Below are 25,710 nucleotides of genomic sequence, written 5' to 3' on the forward strand. Positions count from 1 at the left end.
TCACCGGGGATCTCAGCAATAACAATTTAAAAGTTTGTGGGTGGGCAGGCAGAAGTGTGGCCCTCTGTCCTGCACAATAAAGTTCTGAAGTTCAAAAAAAAAGTCTTGGTCCCTGCATGAGGTGCTGTTGGGAGCTGGGGGGAGCCTTTAGAGGTGGGGCCAGGTGCTGGTTTTTCCTTAGCCATTCAAAGGCATTCTCCTTTCCCCCCATTTCCTCTGCCATTGCTTTGGCTGGTCCTGGCTCTACCATCTGCCCTGTGGACCACTGGCATTGATCCTTGATCTTCAAAGTCTTAATCAGTGCACATTTGCCACCTCCACTTGCTTCGGTCATGCCTCTATTGAGATGTCATCTCCTTCTTTAGTTTAACCTCCCCTCTGGTTCCTTTGTAACTCAGGAGTCATAGAAGGCCTTTTCAAACTCTCTCACTTCATATGATATGAAAAACTTCCATGCAGCAAACTTCAATTTCCCAGCATGTATCAGCTATTTTACACCTCTCTGCCTTGGGAAGACATTCTACAGGAGGACACATGGTTTTCTCCCCTGGTTGATCAGAATATTGAAATAATGGACCCCAAGTTATTGGAATTTCCCCAGGAATCTCATGCTGAAAAGAAAGAAGGATGGAGCCTGTGCCAGCTGGAGGAGCTTGTCTCCCTGAAGAGACTCCATCTGGTTCTCACTTGTCACAGCACCTTACAGGGAAGGCTGGAGCCAAGACAATGACAGCCGGTGATGAGGAGGACCACACCTTCCAAATTGACTAAAGATGTGACTTTCATCCTCTCTTGAGACCTGAATCTCATGTCAGAACCCTGGGAATGGACTTGAGGAGCAGTATAATTAAAGCCACTGATAACAATCCATTATTTTCTCCTAGCAACCTGTCTTGTCCACTTGAAGGAACAGGAGCCCTCTGAGGTTTCCAGGATAGCAACTAACCAGATACTTCTTCACCAACACCTTCCAATGAGTGTGAACCCAACTCCTGACTCTCCTCCTCCCACACACTGTCCCTTGTCAGCAGGAAGAAGCCAGACGTGAACCGGCATCCATATACCCAAAGAGTCTGTCTGGGATGTTATGATAAAAGCTTTGCCCCAGTTGCTGGCATCTATATACACCCAAAGAGTCTGGGATGTTATGGTGAAGGTTCTACCCGAGCCCCTCTCCCCCATCTCCCTCCAAACCTTGCTGCATCTCAGAAAGCCCACCAATTGATGGCCCCCTCCCCCAGAGATACTCAAGAGCACTCCCACAGGGTATTTAAACTGTCTCCCAGATAACATACTCGTGTTTTTTTTTTCCTGTCTCCCTTTCCCATCCCCTCTGGGGGGCTGGACAGCCATCCAGGAGCATTGTATCCATTAAACATGGGCTTTTTCTAATTCAGTTTGATTTGGTCTGATTTGGATTGCTGCATCGGCAGAGAGGCTTATCAGGTGCAGAAATTTTTCATTTACTTTGTTGTTTTTTGTTTTGTTTTTTGAGATAAGAACCTACCACGCTGGCTTTAGAATTCACTATGTAGCCCAGGTTAGCCTCAAACTCTTGATTCTCCTGCTTCTGCCTCCCTAGTGGCAGAGATTACAGACAAATGTCACCATGCCCATTTTAAGATCACAACTTTAGGAGGCAAATCTCTTTGAAACTAAAGTGTTGTGGAAATGATACCCCCAATGAAGGCTTCTGAACCACTTTCTGTCTGACTTTCTTCTGCCCATTTATCTCTTAACCTTCATTCTTTCCCAGAGGCAAACTGTAGAAACTAAAATTCCTCAGTCTCAAGATGGGCCATAGAAATTAGAACCGCTGCTCTAAAAAAAAAAAAGCCAGCCATGAAACCTGAAAGTTTTGCTTTGACTTCCTCCCACGTTTCTATGTGAGAGCTTGTCAGAAACAAGTTGTCTTCCCTACTTTGTATGTGCCCTACCTTGTGTGTCCTAGAAAGCATTGGGTCTCATTCCCAGAAGGAGGGTAGCATAGACCAGCCTAGGAGAGTCTGCAAAAGCCTTGCTATCCCCCAAGTCTAGCAGTAGCTGAAAGCCTTTCAGTACAGTCACATTTCTGCCCAAATGATCATGTTTAGTGGAAAGGAAGCTTAAATGTAGATAGCTCACCCTAGCTGCACCTTTGGCCCCATTAAGAAGAACCTGTTATGCTTTTCTACACCTTTTGTCATGAAGGTGTGGATCTAAATGATGGCAGGAGACAGATGAACCCTTTCCAGCTGCCCCGGCTGCCACCATTGCTCTTGACCTCTGTCCCTCACAGACCTGCAGACAGACCAGCACCTTCCATCGCCATGTTCTCCATGCTCACAGTCAGCTTTGTGCTTGAAAGCAAAATGGCTCAGTCATCCTCCCAAGAGCGCTTTATACTTTGCTCTCTGGGGGTTGGCTAGCCACCACCAGGTCATTCACTTTTATTTCCCTAAGCGGCATTATATTCTACTTCAAAAACTTAAGCAAATACAAATGTAACTCCCAACAGTTATGTGTAATCCCTGGGGTCAACCATCAGAGATTTCCCTATGGGCGGGTTTGAGGTGTTAAGAAACAAAGGTTGAGAGAAAGGATCTAGTGTGGATCCTTTCAGAACTTCCAAGTGCTAGTGGGTTGTTATTTTCATATATTTCCATTGTATTCCTATAAGAATTAAGAAAAGTATATTTATCACCATAATCTAATAGTGATCTTGGGTACATAAGCCAGAGAAGTGAAAATCTGTGGCCTGGGGAAAAAAAGCTTGCTCATAACTGTACTTATCAGCATTGCTCCCCATAGCCCAAAATAGAAACATTGCCAATGTCCATCAATGTCAAATGGACAGACAATATGTGGGATATCTATACAACATAATAGAATTCCAGGGATGGAAATGCTGAATAGTGTGATGCAACAGATGACTTGAAAACCCTCGCAGAGAGAGTCAGAAGCAAAAGTCCACACACGGTCCTGCATACATGAAATATCCAGAATAGTCCAAGCCCAGAAAATAAAAGTTGATTGGTGTTTGCCTTGGGCTGGGAGCAGAGGGGTCAGGGACAGTGATTGCTCATGGGCACTTATCCTTTGAGAATAATGCAAAAGTTCTAGAAGTAGATGGGGATGATTGCCTAACTTTGTAAACATAATAAAAACACTGAGTTGTGCAATTTAAGTGGGTGACTACTAAGACATGTGAAGTATATCTCAATTTATTTTACATCCCATGAAAAAACAACTTCCTACTTGATCCCATTTTTATGAGCAGTCAAGGGATGTGGGGGCGGGGGCGGGGGCATTCTGGGCATCCTGGGCATTCTCTCTCAAGTCTCAGGCCAGATTCTGCAGGATGCTGGCCAGGGCTCCCCAGTGCCCCACCCCCAGCCCTATTGCCCTCTCCCCTTCCCTCTCCATCCTCCTGCGAGCAGCAGGGTTCCCACTGCTGTCTTGGGGTTGATCTCTGCATGTCTCCATTCCTGCTCACTAGCCCTTCATGCAATGCTCTCACCTGTCTCCACTTCCCCTTTCTCCTGGACTCACCACGCTCGCTCACACTCTTCCCAATGCTGCGCTTGTTCTTTGCTTTACTGCAAACAACACATATCAAAGGGTTTCTGGGAGGAGGGTGAATGAGCTTGGAGTAAAACTTAGAAATCTGCACTTAATACTTAAAAGACAGGAGTTTTACACTTCAGAATGCGCTTTGTCCCAAAAAAAGTTGCCCCCCCCCCACTTTTAGAGATAAATAATTTTTGATATGTCTTGCATAAATAGTATTTTTATTACAGGTAGTAATCTAATTTATACACCTTTATACATTTCAAGGACTACACCCAAGTATCAGGAACATAAAATTTCAAATGTAAAATCGAAATTTACATCAATAAACACCGAAAACTATTTTCAGACTATGTGCTGCCTTCAGTTGCTTATACGGGATCTAAAGAATGCAGGCAAACCCTAAAAATGTAGCAGAAGCATTTCCGCACACTGGTATCAAAATCTAGTTTGTGCGGAAGTGTTTCCACTAGATTCATAGAGTATTCTTCAGAAGGAAGGACGAAGAGCCATCATCTGGTTGCCCTCCGGACTTTCTGCAGCTCTTCCACGGGCTTCCATTGCTGGTTGATGGTTATAAGCTTGAGAAACAGAAAGCAAGCAGCTGTGTTAACACCTGCTCTCAAGCCTCGCATTCCTTTAGGGGATCTGTCCTTCCTCCCTTAAGGGAAAACATCACCACAGTCATCTAAGAACCACTTCCCTGTCTCTGAAACAAGCACAGACTAGCGGACTGGCCTATTTCTACCACTCCATCCTCGAAAAACCCGGGGGTCTCTGGTGCAATAGGATCGGGAGAGCAGTCACATATCTGTTCTCCTTTCATTAGTCACGTCGGGATTTTTAATTTGCTAAAATAGTATTTAAATTCAAGGGGTGCAGCCGTTCCTTGTAAATGGATGTACAATGTTCCAAGCACAGGGCAAGACACACAGTAGTCTTCTTCCTTAAGAAGAAATGTGCACAGTAGGCTCTTAAGATTTCTTCCTTGCTATTGCTTCATGGAGGCACAAACGATCCAATCAGTCCTCATTCAGGCATCCCCATCATCCCAGGCTCTGGGAGACACAAAGTTACAAAGATCCCCAATGACTCTACTTAAGGGTTATCAGATCCTTGCTTTTTTGTCCCATCTTTGCTAATGGTCCTCAATGATGTTCATTCTGATCCCGTGCCACTAAAACCCAGGCCAGTGAGATGGCCGGCTGGCTGGCTGAGTGGGTAGAAGTGCTTGCACCCAAAGCTAACAACCTGAGTTTGCTTTCTGGGATCCACGTGGTGGGAGAAAAAAAACTGATAGCCTCAATCGTCCTCTGACCTCTACACAGGAGCCAAGGCGCAGGCATGACTCCTCACCCCTCAACAAATAATTAAAAATAAATGCTTAAAAAATAAAACCTTTTGAAAAGGAGTGAGTGATAGCTGATTCCACTGGGAAAAATGCACTCCCATTTTCAGGAATTCCTATTGTTTATTCCACCTTACATTAGTTTTAGCTAAGTAATAGGGAAACAAGGTATATATTTCAATAAAGGTTTATATTTGAGTGATAAATATGGACTGGCCACTATGCTAAAATGTTCTATATTTAGATTCTTTAAGTTCTGAGGGCAAGTTTTATTAATGTGATCGTTTCATAGATTCAAAAAAGCCAAACTGCCCAGAGTGTCTGTGCAGAACAGTGCCAGGACCTGAGCTAATTAATCTCTAGACACTGAATGTCACTCGGCCAGTGCAAAGGCTTTGCTGGAAAAGGATCAAGCTGAATGTCAATTGCATATTGTAACTTCACACAATACCTTTTGGGGTTGAGTAGGATCCACCATTTCCCAAGGTTCTGGGTTTCTTTTGTGATCAATACTAAAAATAAAAGAAGATTAATTAAATGAAGGCAAATTCGCATACACAAATCTGAAAGAGATTGGGCTTATAAAATTTCTAGAGACAGATTCTGTCTCCACACTGGACCTGTTAACTTTAGTCACCAGCTGTAACAGCTGAAGTTAAAGCAGCATCCACTGATAATTCAGGGTTTGCTTCAAGTCTTCAGGATCCCTTCCTCTGCAGGGCAGGATAAGAGTTCTGTTTGCTTTATGGGGCGGGATTGGAGACTGCTCCCACAAACAGGGAGCAATGGAGGCGAAAGGACGAGCAATGGGGTTTCCAGAAGGGATGGGGGGGCTAGGCTTTAACTGTGCAGGCCCTGGCTCCGGGCACCACCCTCTCTCTACCTGTTGCACTGTCCTTTCTGAACCTTGAACCAGCCATCAGTTTCAGAGATATTTTCTCCTTACATCCCAGGAGACAAGGTTTATGACTTTCTCTTACCCCAAGCTGAGAAGAGAGTGCATTACAGATAGCTGAATGCTTCAATTCTACCACACTAGCAAATGACTTCCTAATAAGTTGAGATTTTGAAGCTTAATTATGTTTGATGATATGTACCCCCTAAATTTTTTTAAGTATTTCAATTTCAAAGATTAAATTTAAAAAGAAATCAAATTTTACTCCACTACAGGACAATTGAGGGTTCAGACATAAGAAACAAAATGTCGCTGTCGGGTCAGCGTCTGATACCGGACTTGTTTTCCAGCCCACACTTTGGTGTTCGGATTAGTAGGAAAAACCCAGGCACTGACAGCATTTGTTTCAGAATCTGCAGGTCGGAGAAAAGCTGACACCCATAGCCAGAAGGCCTTAGTACTTACACCACATCGGTTTTTTTTAAAGCATACAAAGCAAAAGATGAGGCTCCAGTGGCAGCCACGGTTACGATCAACGCCAAAGGAATGAGCTAAGAGAGAACAGGTGGGGGATAAATTCAGTATGAAACCTCCGAAATATAACAAACGAACATAAATATTCAAAATCTTCATCTTTTCCCTCTCCTCTTAAAAAAATAAAAACACTCAGAAATCAAGATTTATCGATAGCTTTAAAAACTTACTTCCTTATTTTTCATCAATCTCTGGAAAATGCCCATGATGACTTTAGTGTAGAATTTCAAATCTAGAAGAAGGAAAAATCCAAGATACTGGTCAAAAACATCCTTCCCTCGAGTCCGGGCACCCAGCCATCCAACAGACACAGAAGGCCCGGCTCGGGCCCGCTCCTCAGAACTTTCCAGAAAGGAGACGCACCTGGGACGGCTGTGGCCAGGAGATGTTAACGCCCCGCTGCGAGCCGGCCTTATATACAGTCAACCGCTTGCTCGGGAAGGGCCCGTTCTGATCACGCGGGGACAGGTCCGCCCGACTCTTCCTGGGCCAGCTCACGCGCGCCCTCTGCAGGACGACAGGGCAGACCTGCCGCTGACCGCGGTCCTTACCTGCGGTCCCTGCTAAGGTCCCCATGGCTTACAGTCGGGTCCTGTGTCCACAAAAGTCTAGGAGGTTCAGGTTCCTGTGTGATGGCCAAAGCCTGGGTGAAAGACACCCAGCCCTTCTAAAAGGAAGTAATGGAGGGGTAAGGGAGGACAGGGGTTCCAGAGTTGACTGCCACCTCTCCCGGAGTACCACGAGAGAATGCTAGGTGCAGGGCAGGGTAAATTTGATCAAATTCAAGCACATAAAAGTTCTAAAACGTGACACATCACACACACGGAGATTGCTAAAAAGCAAATTGTAAAGTTTAGATTAACTCCAACAGTGTCCTGATTTTGTCCAAAAAGGGGTGGGGGTAAGGGAAAAGAAACAAGATTCAATTGCAGAAGATTCCAGGTTCCCATTTCTGCTATGGATTACGACTGTTGGCTTCCTCCCTGGATCCCCCCCTAACTCAGCAACTAGGGCTGGCAGACACAGAGATACTCATGCAGACAGTGAGTGGCAGTCTGACTCCTAACACCAGCACTCTAGTGCACCCTTTAAGTTAAACAAGCCTGGTGCTTTAAAAATTGTTTAAAATCACGCTGAGGGTGAAGCTGTGTCTCAGTGGGAAAACCCTAGTTTAGGGCGTACTAGGGTGTCCAGCCTATGTCCCCTGAACCCTGAGTTGCAGGATAGCCCAACACATTTACAGACGATGGTATTATGTCACAATGTCAGAAAGCTGGGTGATCCTGTAGCCTGGGTTAGATTTCCAAAACCCTTCTGCAGTAAAGAAACTTTTTGGGGGGTAGAGGACATCTTGCTACAACATAGCCCAGGCTGACCTCAAACTTAAGATCCCATCAATTGAGTGTTGGACTCACAGATGTATGCAAATGACCAAAAAAAGAACACCTTTTAAAATTTTATTTTATTATTTGACAATCTCATTCAAGGTATGTTCATCATATATTCACCACCACTTCTCCTCCCAGATCCATTCCTACCTCCCTGCCCTCCCAACTTGGTGGGATTTTGTGTGTGCTTCCCATACACAGTGAGGTGTGAGGTCCTCCATTGGAGTGTGGTCACCTGCTGGGGGGGCCACACGAAAACTGATTTTCCCTTTCGGAAAAGCCATCAACTGTCTATAGCTCCCCAGGGAAGGGTGGGAAGTCATGAACTCCTTCCAGCTCCATTCTAAACTGCTGATCAGTTTGATCTTCCTCCGGTCCATGGAGGCACCCAGCTGCCACGAGTCCATGAGTGCAGTGGTCCTGTCATGTCCAGAAGACAGCTTAGTTCCAGCTCCCCACAGCCTCTGGTTCTTTATACCCCTCTCCCTTTTCACTCATTCTGGGGGAGGGTGTAATATAGATGTCCCATTTTCGGCTAGTATTCAACTGACAACTTAGCCTCTGCTTTTTAACCAATTATGGGTTTCTGCACTAACACTGTCCACTGCACAAGGAAACTCTTCTGAGGTCTATCAGGAGAGAGATAGATTTAAAGGGCAGTGTTGTTACGTCTACTTAGCATAGAAAACATAGTAGGCTAACTCCTGGGGCCTCTGAACTTCCCAATTATAGGCTCTTGGCCAGATTTACAGTATCAAATGTGGGTTTCCTTCTGTGGAGTGGATCTTAAATCCAATTAGAATTTCTTAAATCCACACTTTTTAATGGTTGGTTAGCTCCATAGTGCCACTACTGCACCCATGAAGGTCTTACTACAACATAGTCCAGGCTGGTCTCACACATTGGTCATTATTGTAGTTCACAGCTGGGGAAGGCCATTGATGACTCCCTGCCCCCACTCCACCCCAGCAGCCTACATAGCACTTTCCAGTACACTTCTGGGTATATATCCAAAGGACTGTTTCCTACTGCAGAGATACATGCTCATCTATGTTCATAATTGCTCACAATTCACCATAGTATTAATCATTCAGTGTAGGTGCCAGATAGTGAGGAAAGTTGTCACATCCTTCTATTTTATGTTTCCAAGTTTCCAGAATAAAATGTTAAAGGAATTGAAATACATATTTACACATAGATGTGCTCATATGTATAACCTTTAAAATATGCTCATTTCTACTTGTAGCAATGACAGATCCAGGAAGCCACATTTTTGTCCTTTTGCATGAATGCCCAGGTATATTGAATTCTGAAAGATGCAGGGGTAAAGTTATTTGTTTTTTTCTCTTGGGTTCAAGAATTACAGCAGTTTGGGGTGGTTTGTGTTTAACCACTAATCTTACTTAGGTAAATGCAGCAATTTAAATATTAAATTATCTGCTCAATAAATATTACAAAATAGGTGTATGACTAAAGAGTCATATTTTTTGCTCTTTTCTGAGTTTGCTGTGGGCAGAACAATCTAGAACTGTTCATCATTCAGTTCTTCAGAATACCCTTTCCCAAATAAAACAGAACTCAGCCTCACTTACTGAAACTAGAGCACAGATTCCCTGCTTCACAAACACTGAATACTGGCATCTAGGAGGGGCACCTGGCCACTGCTGCCTGGGAGACTAGGATGTGAAAAAGGTATGACTCCCACCCTTCACATTCCAAACTCTGGCAGGCCCCAGAGTTCCTACCAGAGCACAAGGACTAACACTGTGACCTTGCCAATTCTTTGAGGAAGCTTTGTCTCCCTAGCTCCAAATGCTAGACACTTAGAGCTTTCTTTGGCTAGGGCAAACTGGTTCACATTTACCCATGGTTGGTTGGCTTTCACCCATGTAATCTAAACTTCAGCTCCCTACCCCCAACCCAGGATTCATGAGAAAAGTAAGTCTTTTTAAACAATTTATTTGTATTTTATGTTAGGCAAAACATTGATGTTTTGCCTGCCTATATGCCTGAGCATGTCACATCTCCTGGAACTGGAGTTACAGTTGTGAGCTGTCATGTGGGTGTTTGTGAATTGTGTCCAGACCCTCTGAAGAGCAGCCAGTGCTCTTAACTGCTAAGCCATCTCTCCAGCCAGAAGAAATAGAACATTCATATTGTTTGAAACTCTTTCTGCCCAACCTGGACAGTAGGCTGCATTGATCCTGTCACTTGCCCTTCAGTGGCTGCTTTATCCTTTACTAGGTTTGATACTGGGAGTTCCAGGAATTCTATATGCTAGGGTCAACAACTAAGGCTCCAGCAGTCTGAGCTCAGTTCAAGGGGAAAATAAACACCATCAATATTTGACATGCTTCCCAGTCCAACTGTTCCCTTTCCACAAAGGTTCTGGTATGAAAGTGAAATGGAGACTATTTGGGGTAACAGAGTAGGCGAGTGAGAAGAAAGGGTTAAGAATGGCAATACAAAGTACATGTGTGTGAGACTGAAACCCAACTTAGTATACTATAAAATAGAAATAAAACCAATTTTTAAAATAGTCTTGGAAGTTGTCCAGAGCAATCTTCTGATCATGGAAACTGAGTCACAGGATGACAAAGGTCAGACTCTGCCATTTCCTGGGCATTTTGGTGACAGGCATCTAGATGTCACTCTGAGTGAGGAATGGTCCAGTTAAGGTAATCCCTGTACACTGCTAGTAAGGAAAGTAGTAAAAAACTGCACTATCATTACTTCTGGGGTTAAAAAATGTCAAGGATTGGAAGGTTATATACCCATGTGTTTTTAATTCTTAATTGCTTCTATAAAAACATACAGACACATCTATGGCCTCAAATTACGTATAATTACAAAACGGGGGGAAGTTAAGAATACAATAGAGAAACCAAATAATACTGGGTGATCAGAGTGAACATCACCAACAATGCAGAGAGCACGTGCCTACGGCGGTGATACTGAGAACAATCCATCAGTGACACAAAACCTAAACCCAAAGAAGTGCTGACAAACACAAAACTAGGGGCTGACTGTTCTACCAAAAAATTGGTCTGTGTTTTTCAAAGATGTTGAGGCCAAGAAATACTGAGAACTGTTTCCAAGTAAAGACATGGAAGAAACATGACAACTAAACTCAATGTGTAATCCCAGACTAGATTGTCTGACAGAAAAAGATGATTATGTAGGACTTCACTGGGACAAAGAGAGAACTTCACTGAATACAGTAAAATATTGTGTTGATGTTAAACTTCCTGAGTTTGGTGACTGAATTGTAGTATGAGGCAATTTTATTGTAAGACACGTCCACTAAACACTAGCTATAATGCACATAGAGCCATGAGTCAGAAAATGTCTGAGTGACAGGCATGTATGACAGTGAAATCCCAAGACATCTTACCTGGTGGTACAGTCGCGGTATTGACTGAATAAGCACACTACTCTATGACATTCAGGACAAAACTGACTAATGACACACTTCTAAGTGTTATTCCCCAAGCTGGTTGATGCATGACTGTATTCTGATCTCAAAACTAATCAGAAAACAATGTGTGTGGGAGGAAGGTGAGAAAACAAATGACAAAATGCTAAATTGGAGAATCTGGGCTAAAGAATGCTAAGTCCTCTGTTCTATTCCTGCAACTTTTCTGTAAGCATGATATCACTTCAAAGTCACAAAGAGATCAACCAAAAATAATTAACAAACACATAAACTAACAAAATCACACACCTCTACTGTTTAGAGGTAAAACAGTTTTTAATCAGGTGAAGTTTCTCATTCTCTCATTCTCTCTCAGTCTCTTTAGTTTCTCTCTCTCACTCTCCCAGAATCTCTTTCTCAGTCTCTCTCTCTCTCAGTCTCTCTCTCCTATGAAAGTGTTAAGTTGCAAACCACAAGCAAGTAAAAAACTAAATGAAATAAAAATTTAATTATCTTCCAAGTTAGAGAGTCTTTTCTTAAATAAGTTTTCATATAAAGTCAAGCCTTTCCAACTTAAGGATGGCTTCACAGTCCTAAGAGATTCTCTGAAGTGCTCCTGTCTCACTGTAGTTGCTTCCAGTCCGTTCTCTTGCAGAGCAAACAAGGCAGCCTGGTGACAGGGACAAGCAAGAGAGAACGGTTAATTTGCTTTGTTTTAAAACTAACAGTAACATCAACACTGCAATCTAGTTGTAAATCTTTGGTCTCACAAAAAGGAGTTCAATGCATCAAACATATTACACTAAAAGTTAAGGTGACTAAAAATCCACCCTAGACCATATATATATATATTTTTTTGGTTGTTGCTGTTTTGTTTTTTTCTTGGTTTTTCAAGACAGGGTTTCTCTGTGTAGCTTTGGAGCCTATCCTGGCACTCGCTCTGGAGAATAGGCTGGCCTCGAATTCACAGAGATCTGCCTGCCTCTGCCTCCCAAGTGCTGGGATTAAAGGCATGCGCCACCAATGCCCGGCAACCATAGTTTTTTGTACATTAAAAATCCAGCCTTAAGTGGGCAAACTGTAGAATAGCATACACATACTGAGTTCACATATAGTTTAAGATGAGGGGAATCTTGACCCAAAGGTAGGAAAGTTTACACAGCACTGCTTGTAAAAGAAAGGACAACATGTTTTCTGGCCCAGCAATTCCCCAAGATGCAGTTCTAAGCTCCCACCATAGACAAATTTCATGGCAGAGTGAAGAAACTCAAAACTCAAAAGCTGCTAGGCATCTCCAATGTAGGAGTGGGCAGAGTGGTGACCTTTGGAGGGCAGCAGGGGACAGAGGGTAGGAAGGACCCAAGGAAGATTCTGGAAAATCAATAATGTCTTCCTGATACAAGTGGCAGTTATAAAAGTGTGGTCACTTTACAGTCACTCGATATTATATCCTTAAAATCTATGTGTTCTTCTGATTTTATACTTAGTAACGTTTAGAGAAAAAGAAAACCTATAATGACTCCTGACTCGAAATAAAACAGTACAAACTTACTTCTTTGCAGAGGTTTCGAAGATCAGCTCCAGAGAAAAGACATGTTTCTGCTGCTAGCTTCTCTAATGAAACATCAGGCCCTATTGGCATGTTGTTTGTACAGACTTTTAAAATAGAAAGCCTGCCCTGGAACAAAACCAAAGACATTTGGTTAATGTTAAACATTTTAAGTTCAAAAAAAAAATATTTTAGCATATTACAAAATGTGTGTGTGTGTGGTATGTGGTGTAGTGTGTGTATTTGTGTATGTGCGGTATATTTGCGTGTGTGAGGTGTGGTACATGTGTGTAGTGTATGTATTTACATGTGTGTGGTGTGTGTGTCTGTATATGTGGTGTGCATGTGTGTGTATTCATATTCAATCAATTAAAATCACTCTTGCTTCTGAAACAGAAAGATTGAGTCATCAGTGGTCCACCCAGCAATGGTAAAACAAGTATTTTCATAATTAATTTTTGAAGTAGCCAATCATAACCACTTCTCCTTATGAGACAAGATGATTTTTTTGGGGGAACAAATAGTGCTATTAGAACAGTTTTAGAAACAAACGCATGAATTATCATATACATATAGAAGCATCAGGCATTTACTTAAAAAAAAAACAAAACAAAAAACAAAACAAAAAAAAACCTCTTTAAACTTGATAAAACCCCAAGGAAGGAAAAATTCTTGGAGCCCTTCACCATCGTCAGTTGCTCTGAGTGTTTAAGAGCAAAGGATTTCCTGACTGGACACAGTGCAGTTCCTGCAGACCCAGACACTGCCAAAGCCCTTTCAATGCCTCCTCCATCCCAGTGCCCCCAGCAATGCTGAGGCACTGGAGTCACTTTTAGGCATGGTTCCTGAAGGCAGGACCAGGGACCCACCATGGACAGGCAAAGATGTGACTTCATGAAGAGCCAACAAACAGAGAACTGGAGACCAGCATTGAACAGTGAGAGCAGAGTGGAAGGTCCGGCCGCACCCACTCTGAATTCAGGCAGACATGCTCCCAGGCAGACATGGATGCATGCCGAGTGCAGTGGTTACCTCTTGATCAGGAGGGGGGACATAGATCATCTTATCCAACCTTCCAGGTCGTAACAAGGCATCATCTAAAACATCAGGCCTATTTGTTGCCACAACAATCATGACATTCCGATTAACAATTTCTTGGTATTCTGAGGAAAAGCATACAATACAAAGTAATGTCAACAAACTGTTACTTATTAAAATCCTTTCAAATAAGTCACACATGACAATGTGCTGTGTTTGAACAGTAATAACCTTTCCTTGAAACCGGGATGCTTACTTGCCATCCCAGTCACCTTCTTGGTACTAAGCCACCCCACAAACCGAAGAGCTTCCTCTCTCTCTCTCTCTCTCTCTCTCTCTCTCTCTCTCTCTCTCTCTCTCTCTCTCTCTCTCTCTGTGTGTGTGTGTGTGTGTGTGTGTGTCTGTGAAAGGAATGGCTAGTCCTGACAGGCATTTCTCCATGTAAGAACTGACCAAGAGCCAGATGGAAGAGCACCTGGCTGGTGTCCAAGTCCACTTAGGCACTCAATGAATGACAACTATAAAAGGCTGCTTACAAAGGCAGAATGCATGACTAATGGGAGACACGTATAGTTCTGGAAAGTCTAGCTTTCAATACTCCCAAAGGTGGAAATTTACTTTTCATTTTTCTTTCCAGAGGCAGAAATAATGACAATTTAACCTGAGCTGCAGTTATGCAAACCCCGGATGAGAAGCAAGATGTGTTTGTTTGAGGTAGGGTCTCCTGTACCCAGGCTATCCCAACACTCTTTACTTAACAAAAAAGACCTTAAACTTCTGTTCCCCTGCTCACACTTCCCAGTACTGGATTTCCCATTGTGTAATAGCACACCTGGCTTTGCGTGGTGCTGGGATAGCACCCAGGGTTTGTTCAGGCCATACAGTCACTCTACCACATACAATCCCCAGCCCAAAAGAAGAGACGGTTAAAAGCAAGACACGGCAAGGCCTAAAATCAAAACCATTCACTGAGTTGAATAATCTAAGTGTTTCTCCACCAAGTTTCCCAGCATGCTAATGGGCTGATGTACAAGGAATCCCTGCATCATGAGATCAGGTTATTATGGGTCCCTTCTAATTACAGTGTGTTTTATTTATGTCTGCTAAGTGGTTAAAAAGCTCCTTCTGTGGAATAATCTTAAAGACAGGAAAGAAACAGGAATATGATCATAATAAAAATCAGAAATGGCCTGCTCAGGACAACAAAAAACCACTCTATCTGAAGAAGAGGCTCACAGAGGCAGAGGACTCCAAGCCATGCTCACTTGCTTTCTACTACTGAAGTTACTCAAGCGCTAGTTTATTTTGTAATAGTTGCCATCCATTGGGTGCCTGAGTGATTTGGGCACCAGCCAGCTGCTCTTCCATCTGGCTCTTCCTCAGTTCTCACATGGAGAAATGCCTGTCAGGGCTAGCCTTTCCTTTCACACACACAGCCTTCTGCAGGAATGCACACAAGAGAATAAATTCTCTTCTCCATTAAGATACATCACATCTATGATAATTATAAAACTTTCCACTTTTTCTGCCCAAATCACAATTTTTATCAGCCCTAAAATGTCCCAAGAATTCAAGTGAAATCATATAAACCCCTGCGTAAGATGAATTCAGCCTAAGGAAATGCAGCCGTGAAGGAATGCTACTTAATTCTGGCCTGGAATTATGGTGCATTCTGGCTAACAAACAGCGCTTCGTGTTTTGAGCTCCTGGTATTTACCCTGTTGGTCTGATTTCCTCCCTCTTCTCTCTACCGTCCTAACTCCCACACCATCGAGTTCATTCAGCAGAACTGAAAGAACTCGCTCCCGAGCATCACATCCCAAGGTGCCGACTGAGCGAGACCCCAAGACTGAGTCAATCTCATCCAAAAACACAAGCGCTGGAGTATTGGCTCTTGCTTGTCGAAATACCTTAGTGAGGAAAAAAAACATAACGTCACACGCCATTCCGGTGACTATTTTCATTTTGCTACTTGCAATCATTAAAACAGGAAAATGAAGATTCTAAGTGCTTAAGAACTGGGGAATTAGTAAGTAAAACAAGGGCCAATGATAGTGGTTAAAAACTTGTCTTCTTAAAAGATATTTAACATGGAATTTAGGAAGTGACAATGCTGTTTTCGTTCTTTTAAAATGGGATTTCATTACACAGCCCAGGCTGGCCTGGAACTCACAGAAATCTGCCTGTCCCTGTCGCCTGAGTACTAGAATTAAAGGAATATGCCACCACACCCACCTAATGACAAAAATTTAACTTTAAAAACCAAGATACAAGGGCTGGAGAGATGGCTGAGGGTTCAGAGTGCTCACTGCTCTTACAGAGGCCCTGAGTTCAGTTGCTAGTGCCCACTCATAATCCCTTGCTCCAGCTCTAGGGGACCCAGCATCCTCTTCTGGTCTATGTGAGCACCGACACACAAGTGCACATGCCACACATGGACACACACATATGTAATGATTTTCAAAATTTAAAAATAAAATTGGAGAATGGTAAAAGCTCACCTAGACCTTATTCAAAATCAGAGAGGAAACGCACAAAACAGTAGTAATAGGTGGAAGGATCCATTACGGGTTAAGAGGGCCCTTGTTTTAAACGTAAGCATATACAACTTTTACAACTAGGGGGAAAAAAGCGGATATTTAAAAATAAACAAACCTGAGACAAGACCTTTTCTGAATCTCCAACATACGGTGAAAAGAGGTCAGCTCCGCTCACTGACACAAAAGAGCAGTGACAGCTTGTGGCCAGGGCCCTCACCAGAGTGGTTTTAGCACATCCAGGGGGACCATAGAGGAGAAGGCCCTTTGGCTGTTTCAGACCCATCCGAGAAAATTCCTGAGGGAACTTCAGAGGCCACTCAACACACTGTAATAGGCAAGAAGACAGAGAGATGTTAGTGTACCAGGCACATGGCAAATCGCTCCCCTCATCCGGCACGTCCCAGAGCCTGCTAAGATGAAACAGCCTCCTGTCCTCACCAGCCCAGGAACTAGGTCCTCTCTACATGATTCATCTGCATCCAAAGGCTTTCACTTGGGTTACCATGCTACACCTGAATATTCTCCCAGCAGTTCTCTGTAGCTATTCTTTTTAAACTTTTAATTATTTTTTAATTTGTGTGTATGGGGATTTTGCCTACATGTATGTATGTGCACCATGTGCATGCCCTGGTCGCTGCAGAGGTCTGAAGAAGTCATTGGATCCCCTAGAACCGGAGTTATGCATGGTTGTGAGTTACCATATGGGTATTAGGAAATGAACCCAATCCTCTGCAAGAGCAACAAGTGTTCTTAACTGCTGAGCCATCTCTCCAGTCCCAATTGGCTTATTCTCTATCTCTCAAGCCTTAGCTCAAATTACTGCTTAGAGAAGTCTTCCCCAAGGACCCTGGGCAGAAGAGAGACCCCTTCTCCCAGCCACAGCCCACCCACCTTACTTAGAACATTTATGGTTCATTACTATTCTTTTTCCATGTTGAGTTGGTCACTCTGCTCTTGCTACAAAATCAGAAGAGTTCATGCCTCAATCCTCCACACCCAGAATAACACTTACCTAAAGCAGGCACTTAATAAATGTTACTGAACAGTGAAGTAGTCCTAAACATCTCAAAGTCAAACGGCTTTACAATCATTTTACAGACTCAGAAACTCCCTAAGAGCTACTGTGAGCCTTACTACTAGTGAGTGTCCAACTTACTGCTAGTGAGGTAGCAGAACCAACAGTGGCCTCAAGAAAGAAATGAATGGAAGTTGAGGGCTTGTTCTCAGTGAAAGACTTTTAAACCAACAACCAGGCCAAAACAGGCACTCCATGGAGAAGGGATACTACAAAAAGAGATACATGAAACAATTGAATTGACTGTCGCAGCAGTGAGCAGACGCAATGGAGGTGAAGTGGAAACAGACCATACAGGTCTTGCAAGTTCCAACTGACAATGCAGAAATATGTGGAGTGATCTGGAAGGAGAGAAAACTGAGGCAGGGAAATCAGTCAGGTCAGAGATCTCTCACAATGAATGATTCATGCCACAAAATTTTAAGGCTGGATGTACTACAGGCAATGAAGATGGTAAGACAGACCCGTCACTGTATCATAAGGAACTGCATTTCACAAAGCCCTGGCACCATACTTCTGACAGGGAACTGAAGGCTGACTGCATTTACCTGATGGGAACTCTCAGGTGTGGAATTGGCGTTGATTAGCTAGACTCTACTTTTTGTTTTGTTTTGTTGAGATGGGATCTCACTATGTAGCCCTAGCTGCTCTAGAACTTACTATGTAGACCAGGCTGGCCTCGAACTCACAAAAATCCAACTGTCTCTGTCTCCCAAGTGCTGGGATTAAAGGCATGTGCCCTATGCCTGGCATTAACTGGACCCTGGACATGGCATGTTGACAACTCTGTGGTTATCCAGCAGACAGACAGCTAAGGAGTCCTGATGACCTCAAGAAAAGTCTACTGAAGACTTTTCAAGGGACAGCTAAGAACAGTCTTAGATACTGTGACAATCACCTTGGACTGCTGAAAGGATGCCTGGGCTGGAGAGATGGCTCAGAGGTTAAGAGCGAATTTTACTCTTGCAAAGGACCCCACATAGTGGCTCACAACCATTCATAACTCCAATCCCAGGGCATGTGACACCCTCTTCTGACTGCCACAGGCAGCAGGCATGCATGTGGTACCTATACATATAAAGCCAAAATACTAATATGCATAAAATGAAAATAATTTAAGAATTTAAAGAAAGATGACCATGAGCCTCTTAGAGCACCAACATTTCAGGGAAGGGAAGAAGAGCCCAGAAAATAGAGAAAGGGCCACAGCCAGGTTACTAGAACACAAAGGAATGTGACTGATGCCTCTCAGGCATTAATATTTTGACTGTGAAATGAGACAAGCCCATGAGAAAGGCTCCGCACAGTTTCAAACCCCAGCACCCAGGAGGAATAGCACAGTATTTGCATATAACCTACATCCATTTGTTGTAAACTATCTCTATCATTTATAATACCCAAATAATATAAATACCATGTACACAGTTGGATCTGTTCAGTGGATACAGTATTTTTGGACAGCTGGTTGAATCTACAGATGCAGAACCAAGGACACACAGGTCAAATGCATTTACTTGGCCTGGAACTAGAGTAGTGGCAAATGAATGGCTGTGACAGCCTGCATGTCTCAAAATTAAAGCATTACTATCCAGCTTATTACAGGAATTCTGTTTACCTGTGTTCTAGATTACAATGAACTCTTTAAAACAAAAATTTAAGATGGGGAAGCACAAAAAAGGTTTTGGTGTCTACAGGCATCTAGTCCAATAAAGACTAAGCCACATGAGCAGTAAGATGGCAAGTGCAGTTTGATTATGTCATTTTCATTATAGACACAGAATGCTACTCTGGGATTCAGCTGGGATAAGCTGATTAGTAACTGTTACCTGCTTTAACTTCAGCTTCACATCTTCAAGTCCCCCTATCTGCTCCCAGCCAACAGGCTTGATGTCCATCAGTCCAATAGAACTTCGAAATGATGAGGGCTGAATCTTTTTCAAAGCTTCAAGAAAGTCTGTTTCTTCAATATTAGGACCATCTTGGTTCTGAAGAAATATACCCCCAAAAGCCAAAAATTAGGTAGGCCTTTTCTATAGTATACAAGCATAAGGATCTAAAAACAAAACAAACAAACAAACAAAAAAACTCTTTTGAACATATAAATCTAATTACCACTACTCTCAAGTTCAAGCATCTCAGACAACCATTTCCTCAAAGCGGAAGCACTGAGCTCACGAGGTGACAGGTTTACAGCTGTTAATGGACTGTGCTCTAAGGAAGCCAGAGCCCCTCCTGCTCCCCCAGTACAGGAAGCTGTTTTCCCCCAAGGACTCTAACAAATCTTTAAGCTTGCAAGGATGTGACAGGAATAAATGGCACTCAACATTGTGTTAATTAAGTGTCTTCAATTCAGTGAAATAGAGGAAATAACAATTAGAAAGTCATTGGTATTTGCAACTTTCTATAAAAGCTATTCTGAGTAAGAACACTGATGAGAGGACATCTTCACATTTCAGAGTGTCTCCTTGTGCAATAGCTCCATGGAAGAACCAGACAGTGCCCTGGTAGCCATTCAGTTGGTGACACCAATGAGCAGCTGAAGGGTATCGTGCCTCCACATGGTAAAGACACAATCCTGACTGTGTACTGCTCCCATCTGGAATCTGACCATTCACAAAATAACTAACCTGAATCACTCATGTCAAAGTCACAAATCTCATATTAAAAAGCAGCCCCTATAAAATAAAAAACCATGCACATACACAAATAGGCGTTTGAGTGCATGTACACATGCACACACACATACAGACAGAAACACACAATGGACAAGAGAATATAATGCTAATTTAGCAAAATGTTAAAAACTATGAATTTGGATAAAGGGTCTGGTTAAAGTTGTTTATTTTGCAACTTTCCAATAAAATCAAAATGATTTAAGAAATAAAGTGAAAAAAAAAAAAAGAACTTAAAAGGAAAGGACTTCTAAAGAAACTAAGCAGACTCTCATGTTTCCCGGTGTTTACTGTCCAGGTTCCGTCTGTACTTTTCTCTCAGTGTGCTGCTCCTGCCTTAACTGTCTTTAAATGTTCCTTCCCTATGAAGGCAATGGGCTGGAAGCCCTTCCCCTAGCCTTAAGTTTACAAGTTTGCTTGCTTGGCCATCTCCAAATGCAAGTCACATCCTCGTTGGCTTTTGTTATATGCAAAGGCCAACTTCTTGCTAACGGGTATTATTTTAGGACTTTCTTGGTCATTCTAGTGAAGCGCAATTTTGAGTAGTTAAAGTTCCTAAGTTCATTTCCATTTACCTGTATTGTTGTTAAGTAATTTGCCTTCACATCAAATTCTAAGTATTGGGTTGTCTACAAATTCTCTTTTTCAGCTATTTGATCCCATTTCTATAAAACCATGGGCGTGGATACTTATGGTAGACCTATTCTGAACAGTGTTATCTAAGAATGTTGGCATCTGTCATCTCTAGGGTGATGTTTCAGGCAAGCCTCACTTTCGTTACACTCTGCTGTCCTGGTGAGTTTCAGGCATGAATGTGACGGAGACACACTTTGACAAACTTTTATCTGCTGATTCTGTCACAGCTGATGAAAAGACTTAGGGACACATCACCACCATTTTCTGTTGTTTCTTTGCTTCACTGGCTTGCAGTATTAGACCCTGAGCACCAAATACTAATTAATTTTGAGATAATATCAACCAGCATTTGAAAATTTCACTTGTACACTTGACATTTCACTTGACTCTCCTCATCCTTGGGCATACAAATCTCTTTCTTCCTATATTTATTAAACTATGTTCCTAATTTTTAATTGGAGTATTTCAGAAAAACTTTAATGGATTCCTTGTCTTCCCTGGTACAGACAGAGCCCCTCACCTGCCTAGTGGGAGGAAAAAAGATGAGCCAGTACCTTCCCAGATGTCTCTGTCCCTTCTTCCTTCCACTTCCCCTGGGTTGTTTCTGAACTCAGCCATCACCTGTGGTTACTAGACTTAGTAGGGAGGTAGGCCCTTCCTCAGGCAGCAGTGAGCTGGTTGGTCCACCTAAGCCAGAGATGCTTAAGATCAAGCCTGGAACATCAAAGCAGAGGGAATCCTAAATGTGCCTCCCTTCCCTTTTTTGGAACTCTCACCCTTTTGCACAAAGGGCATACATTCTCACACCTTTACACAGGGGCTCATGAAAACTCTAAGTAGTTTGGTACCAAATCCATTAAGATAAGGACTCAGAAGCTCATACATCTTTTTCCCACCTTAGAATGGAAATAATGGAAAAGTTAGGAAAGATATAAATTATTTAGTTGAAAATAATTTAGGATGCTATAAATGGCGTTGAAAAGTCCCAGAATCCTAAGCCATTGAAATTAGTATTTGCTGAAGAGGTTTAGGGACACTGGTTATCAGATACTAAATGACCTGATTTTTAAATTAATAGTATTGAAAAAATAACACTTAAGATAATTCTAAATATTTTAAAAGTAATTGTGAATTTAAAATTTGGAAATCAGTGACAATCTTGAATAACATACAATTCCAAGTACTCAATTTCTCTTGGATTAGAAAACTTTATTTCTGCCGGGCGCTGGTGGCGCACGCCTTTAATCCCAGCACTTGGGAGGCAGAGGCAGGCGGATTTCTTTGAGTTCAAGAGCAACCTGGTCTAAAAAAAGAAAATTTTATTTCTCCCACAGATATTTATCAATAATAAGGGAAAAAAAATCAGTGTCTTGGCAGTGAAGAAATCTTATAGATACCATCTTATTCTAGAAATCAAAGCTAACTTTGAAGTTAATCATCAATGACTAAAATTCTTGCTGTGGTATCATGGTTGTGGGGTATTTGTAAATGTTTCAGAAAAGCATAAATACATGCAAACTCAAACACGTAAAGAAAGAAATGGCAAAGTAAATACAGTAGAATGTTACAACTGGGTTATCCAGGTAAAAGCGATACAAAGTTCTTAGTTCTAGTTTTTCACCTTTCTGTGGCTGCTTAAAAATTTTGAATTCAAATCTGTCAGATTTTCCTGAGGGACACCATTTTTCCTGTCGGCTCTGGGTTCTAGTACTAGGGGGTTACTGTGGCAGTGAGGAAAATTCACTGAGAGACCTACTGGAAGACTTAGCCATTTCCTCATCATCAAACATATATTAACATGGCACTGAAATGTAAATATATATGATAAATTTGTATACATGATGTATGTACACACACACACACACACACACACACACACACACACACACACACACACGAAAACAGCTGTGGAAACTACCAACCATGCCAAGGAAGTTACTGTACTTACCACTTCTTTCAACCCCCAAATTAAGTTGTCACATTACCAGGAAAGATGAACATAGCTGGTCATAAGTTAACACTTCTTACCTTCTCATGCTTAAGAAGAGCACACATGGCAGCCTCCCTACAGAGTGCTGTCAAGTCAGCACCAACATAGCCAACTGTCATTTCTGCCAGGAGACCTAAATCAATATGACTGGAGATGGGCATCTTTGAAGTAATCACTTGCAGAATCGTCTCTCTTTGTTTAAGTGTGGGAGTCCCAATGACAACCTACAGGCAAAGCAAACATAGAAAAATTAAAAGTATACAACTTAAAACCTTTCTTTAAAAGCATCCTCACAAATGCGTACAGTCATTCAGCAAGCCATTCTGGAACTTGTAGCATGAACATTTAAGCACACCTTAGATTCTGAATATAAGAAAATACTAGTTGCCTAATGGAGCACAGAGGCTGGGAATTTGAACAATGAAAAGTATGTATTTCACTGAAGAAGTCTAAATTGTTTTTTGAAAACACACCAAGTTCTGGCAGACAGGGATCACACAATTGGCCAGATAATCCAGATCCTTGTTCTTTGGAAGATGGGCCTTTAAGAGCAAGAAACCTACTCAAGGCCTCAAAAGAGTTAAGCAACAAGTATGCAAGTATTTCTCTATAGAGTCCTACCACAAAATTCACATTAATTACTAATTATTCTAACTATTCTTTAGCAATTAAAAAATGACGTGAGGACCAAAACTCAAAAACAAGGCAGCTCTGAATATTCAACTGTCTTGACAACCCAGGAAGTCAACTGTATAATAGGAAGCTGGTATCTTGACAAGGAATGAATACATTTAGAGGCTAATGCCTGTTTTTATCAGCATTTCCCGCCTTCTCTTACAGTAACTAAGCTCTCATTCCAAAGCTATTTCAGTTTAATATGCTTGCAACAAGCTTCGTCACCCTAAGAATTAACATTATTATTATCATTCACTTCATGACACGCGCAACAAAGCTAATGACCATTCTGCTTCCCAGAATGATTTGACTCTAGAATAATCAGGTTCTGGCACACAAGTCCCAAGACATCTACAAACCCCGCCAGACCCAGCTATCCAAAAGGGCGAGCTTCAGGGACCAGGGGCTGTAACCAGGGCTGGCTATTTACCTCTCGGTCAAACCTCCCGGGCCTGCGCAGCGCTGGATCTAACTCGTCTGGCCGGTTGGTGGCTCCCACAACTACCACCTCCCGGTCTCCGTGGATGCCGTCCAGCAGCGTCAGCACCTGGGCCACTACGCGGCTCTCGGGGGCTCGCCCCGGCCGCCTCTCCGGGGACACAGGGCGTCCACCTCGTCCAGGAAGAGGAGGCTGGGCCCGCGGCTGGCCAGCTCCCGAGCTCGCTGGAAGACGCGCCGCACGTTCTCCTCGGTCTCCCCGGGCCGGGCGCCCTGCAGCGCTGGGGCGCTCACCGCCAGCAGCTCCGCGCCCGCCTCGCGCGCCACGGCCCGCACCAGCTGGGTCTTGCCCACTCCCGGGGGTCCCGCCAGAAGCACCCCGCGGGGCACGGCCAGCCCAAGCGCGGCTAGGGCGAGCGGGTAGCGCAGCGGCAGGCGGAGCAGCTCCCGCAGGGAGTCGGCCGTCTCCGATAGGCCCCCAAGGGTCACCTCCCCCGGAGGCTCTGGCACCCGGGGCGGTGGCTGGTCGCTGAGCGTGATGCGGGTGTGCGGTGTGACCAACCCGGCGGGCTCAGGGTCCGGTGTCCCGCCCACCACGTGCAGCGCTGCTACCGGGCCCGGAGCGCCCAGCGGGGCGGCCACCACGTGTCCCCGAGACACCGGCCGGTGGCGAAGCAGCTCGTGCGCCACCTCCAACACCGCGGCGGGGCTCGGGGCTGCCGCCTGCGGTCGCAGCACCGGCCACACCGCTAGGCGCCGCAGGGGCGGACAGGGCACCGGCTGCAAGCAGTCCAGACTGATCGTCCCCGCCGCCGCTGCCGCCGCCGCCGCCGCGGCTCCCGGGCTCGCGCACTGCGGGTCCAGCTGCACAAAGCCGTCCGCCCCGTCGCGCCGGGGCCAGGCCGTACAGAGGCAGCAGCCGCCGGCCGGCAAAGAGATCCTCAGCGGCGAGCCCAGGCGCGCGCCCAGGCTGCGGAGGGCGGCCGGCCCCAGGCGGCAGCGCTGGGTGTCCCGGTCCCGGGGATCCGCCGGCAGCAGCTTCAAAAGCTGCCCGTCAGGGAAGGGCCCCGAGTCCGGAGCCATGACTCTGAGAACCACGCCGGGAACAACCCGGCAGCAAGCCCACCGGGCTGCCGGATGCAGGCGGCGCGCATGCGCCGTGAGAGAAGACGCGTCTGATTGACGGCCGAAAGGGCTTATGGGAAAGTGAGAGGGCGGGGTCTCGGAAAACGTTGTGGAACCCGCGATGTCCATCCTGCAGTCTTACTGAGACCGTCTGACCCGGCATCCGACAGACAGACACGAGGCCGCTCCACTAGGGTATAAACACATACTTTGGTTGCCACATCAGAATCTAGATTCTGACTTGTCCACTTCTGGGGGTCGGGGACAGGCTGCTGAGGTGTAAGTAAAATGTTTGTCAAGTTAATCAAGATGACCGCGCCTTATGAAATCTATTTTTGTTCCAGAAAGCTCAGAGCGTCTAGACATGGGAAAGAAGACCTAGAAAGACATAATAACCACCTTCGATATGTGAAGGGGTGTGTAGGTGAAAGTTAACGTCTTTGTGGGTAGCTGCGGTATGGAACTGAACAGGAAACCAGAGTTTAATAGGATGATCTTAAGAGGTTTTCCCTGCGTAATTTGAGCACGGTCGCGTGAAAGGTGCATCCAATGGTTGTAACCGATGCCAGCAGAGGGAAGTGCACATGAGGAGGCTATGAGAGCTGGCTTACCTCACAGATTTCTGTATTGATTTAACAGAGGTAAAGGTAATGCTAATAGGGGTATGCAGTGGACCCAGCCCTTCTCATGTCTCACCTTACCCAGGAAACACGCACCTTCACCACGGAAACAGCTACTCCTCTCCTTATGTCACAGATATCAACAAGGGATTCTGTCCCTAGGCCTTCAACTCTTGATCACTGATTCTCAGTAGAACTACAGATGTCTTTCCCAGTCAGCCAG

The 25,710-nt window shown here is 44.0% G+C and overlaps 1 protein-coding gene and 1 non-coding gene across 2 annotated transcripts; both read right to left on the bottom strand.

Annotated features, from left to right (window-relative positions):
• Positions 1-3,954: 3,954 nt before the first annotated feature.
• Mir147 (microRNA mir-147) lies at positions 3,955-4,034 on the bottom strand. Its single transcript, NR_105126.1, has one exon. It is a non-coding gene; the product is annotated as a microRNA mir-147 (primary transcript).
• Positions 4,035-11,441: 7,407 nt separating this feature from the next.
• Positions 11,442-24,895, bottom strand: Spata5l1 (spermatogenesis associated 5 like 1). Its single transcript, XM_027421986.2, is given in 9 exon segments — positions 11,442-11,799; positions 12,682-12,807; positions 13,711-13,841; positions 15,434-15,626; positions 16,372-16,581; positions 19,158-19,316; positions 22,668-22,853; positions 23,735-23,884; positions 23,887-24,895. Coding segments are annotated over 9 exon segments (2,259 nt in total). The 5' UTR covers positions 24,826-24,895; the 3' UTR covers positions 11,442-11,634.
• Positions 24,896-25,710: the final 815 nt, after the last annotated feature.

The sequence above is a fragment of the Cricetulus griseus genome, chromosome 6, assembly GCF_003668045.3.
Source record: "Cricetulus griseus strain 17A/GY chromosome 6, alternate assembly CriGri-PICRH-1.0, whole genome shotgun sequence".
In the NCBI taxonomy this organism is placed as follows: Eukaryota; Metazoa; Chordata; class Mammalia; order Rodentia; family Cricetidae; genus Cricetulus; species Cricetulus griseus.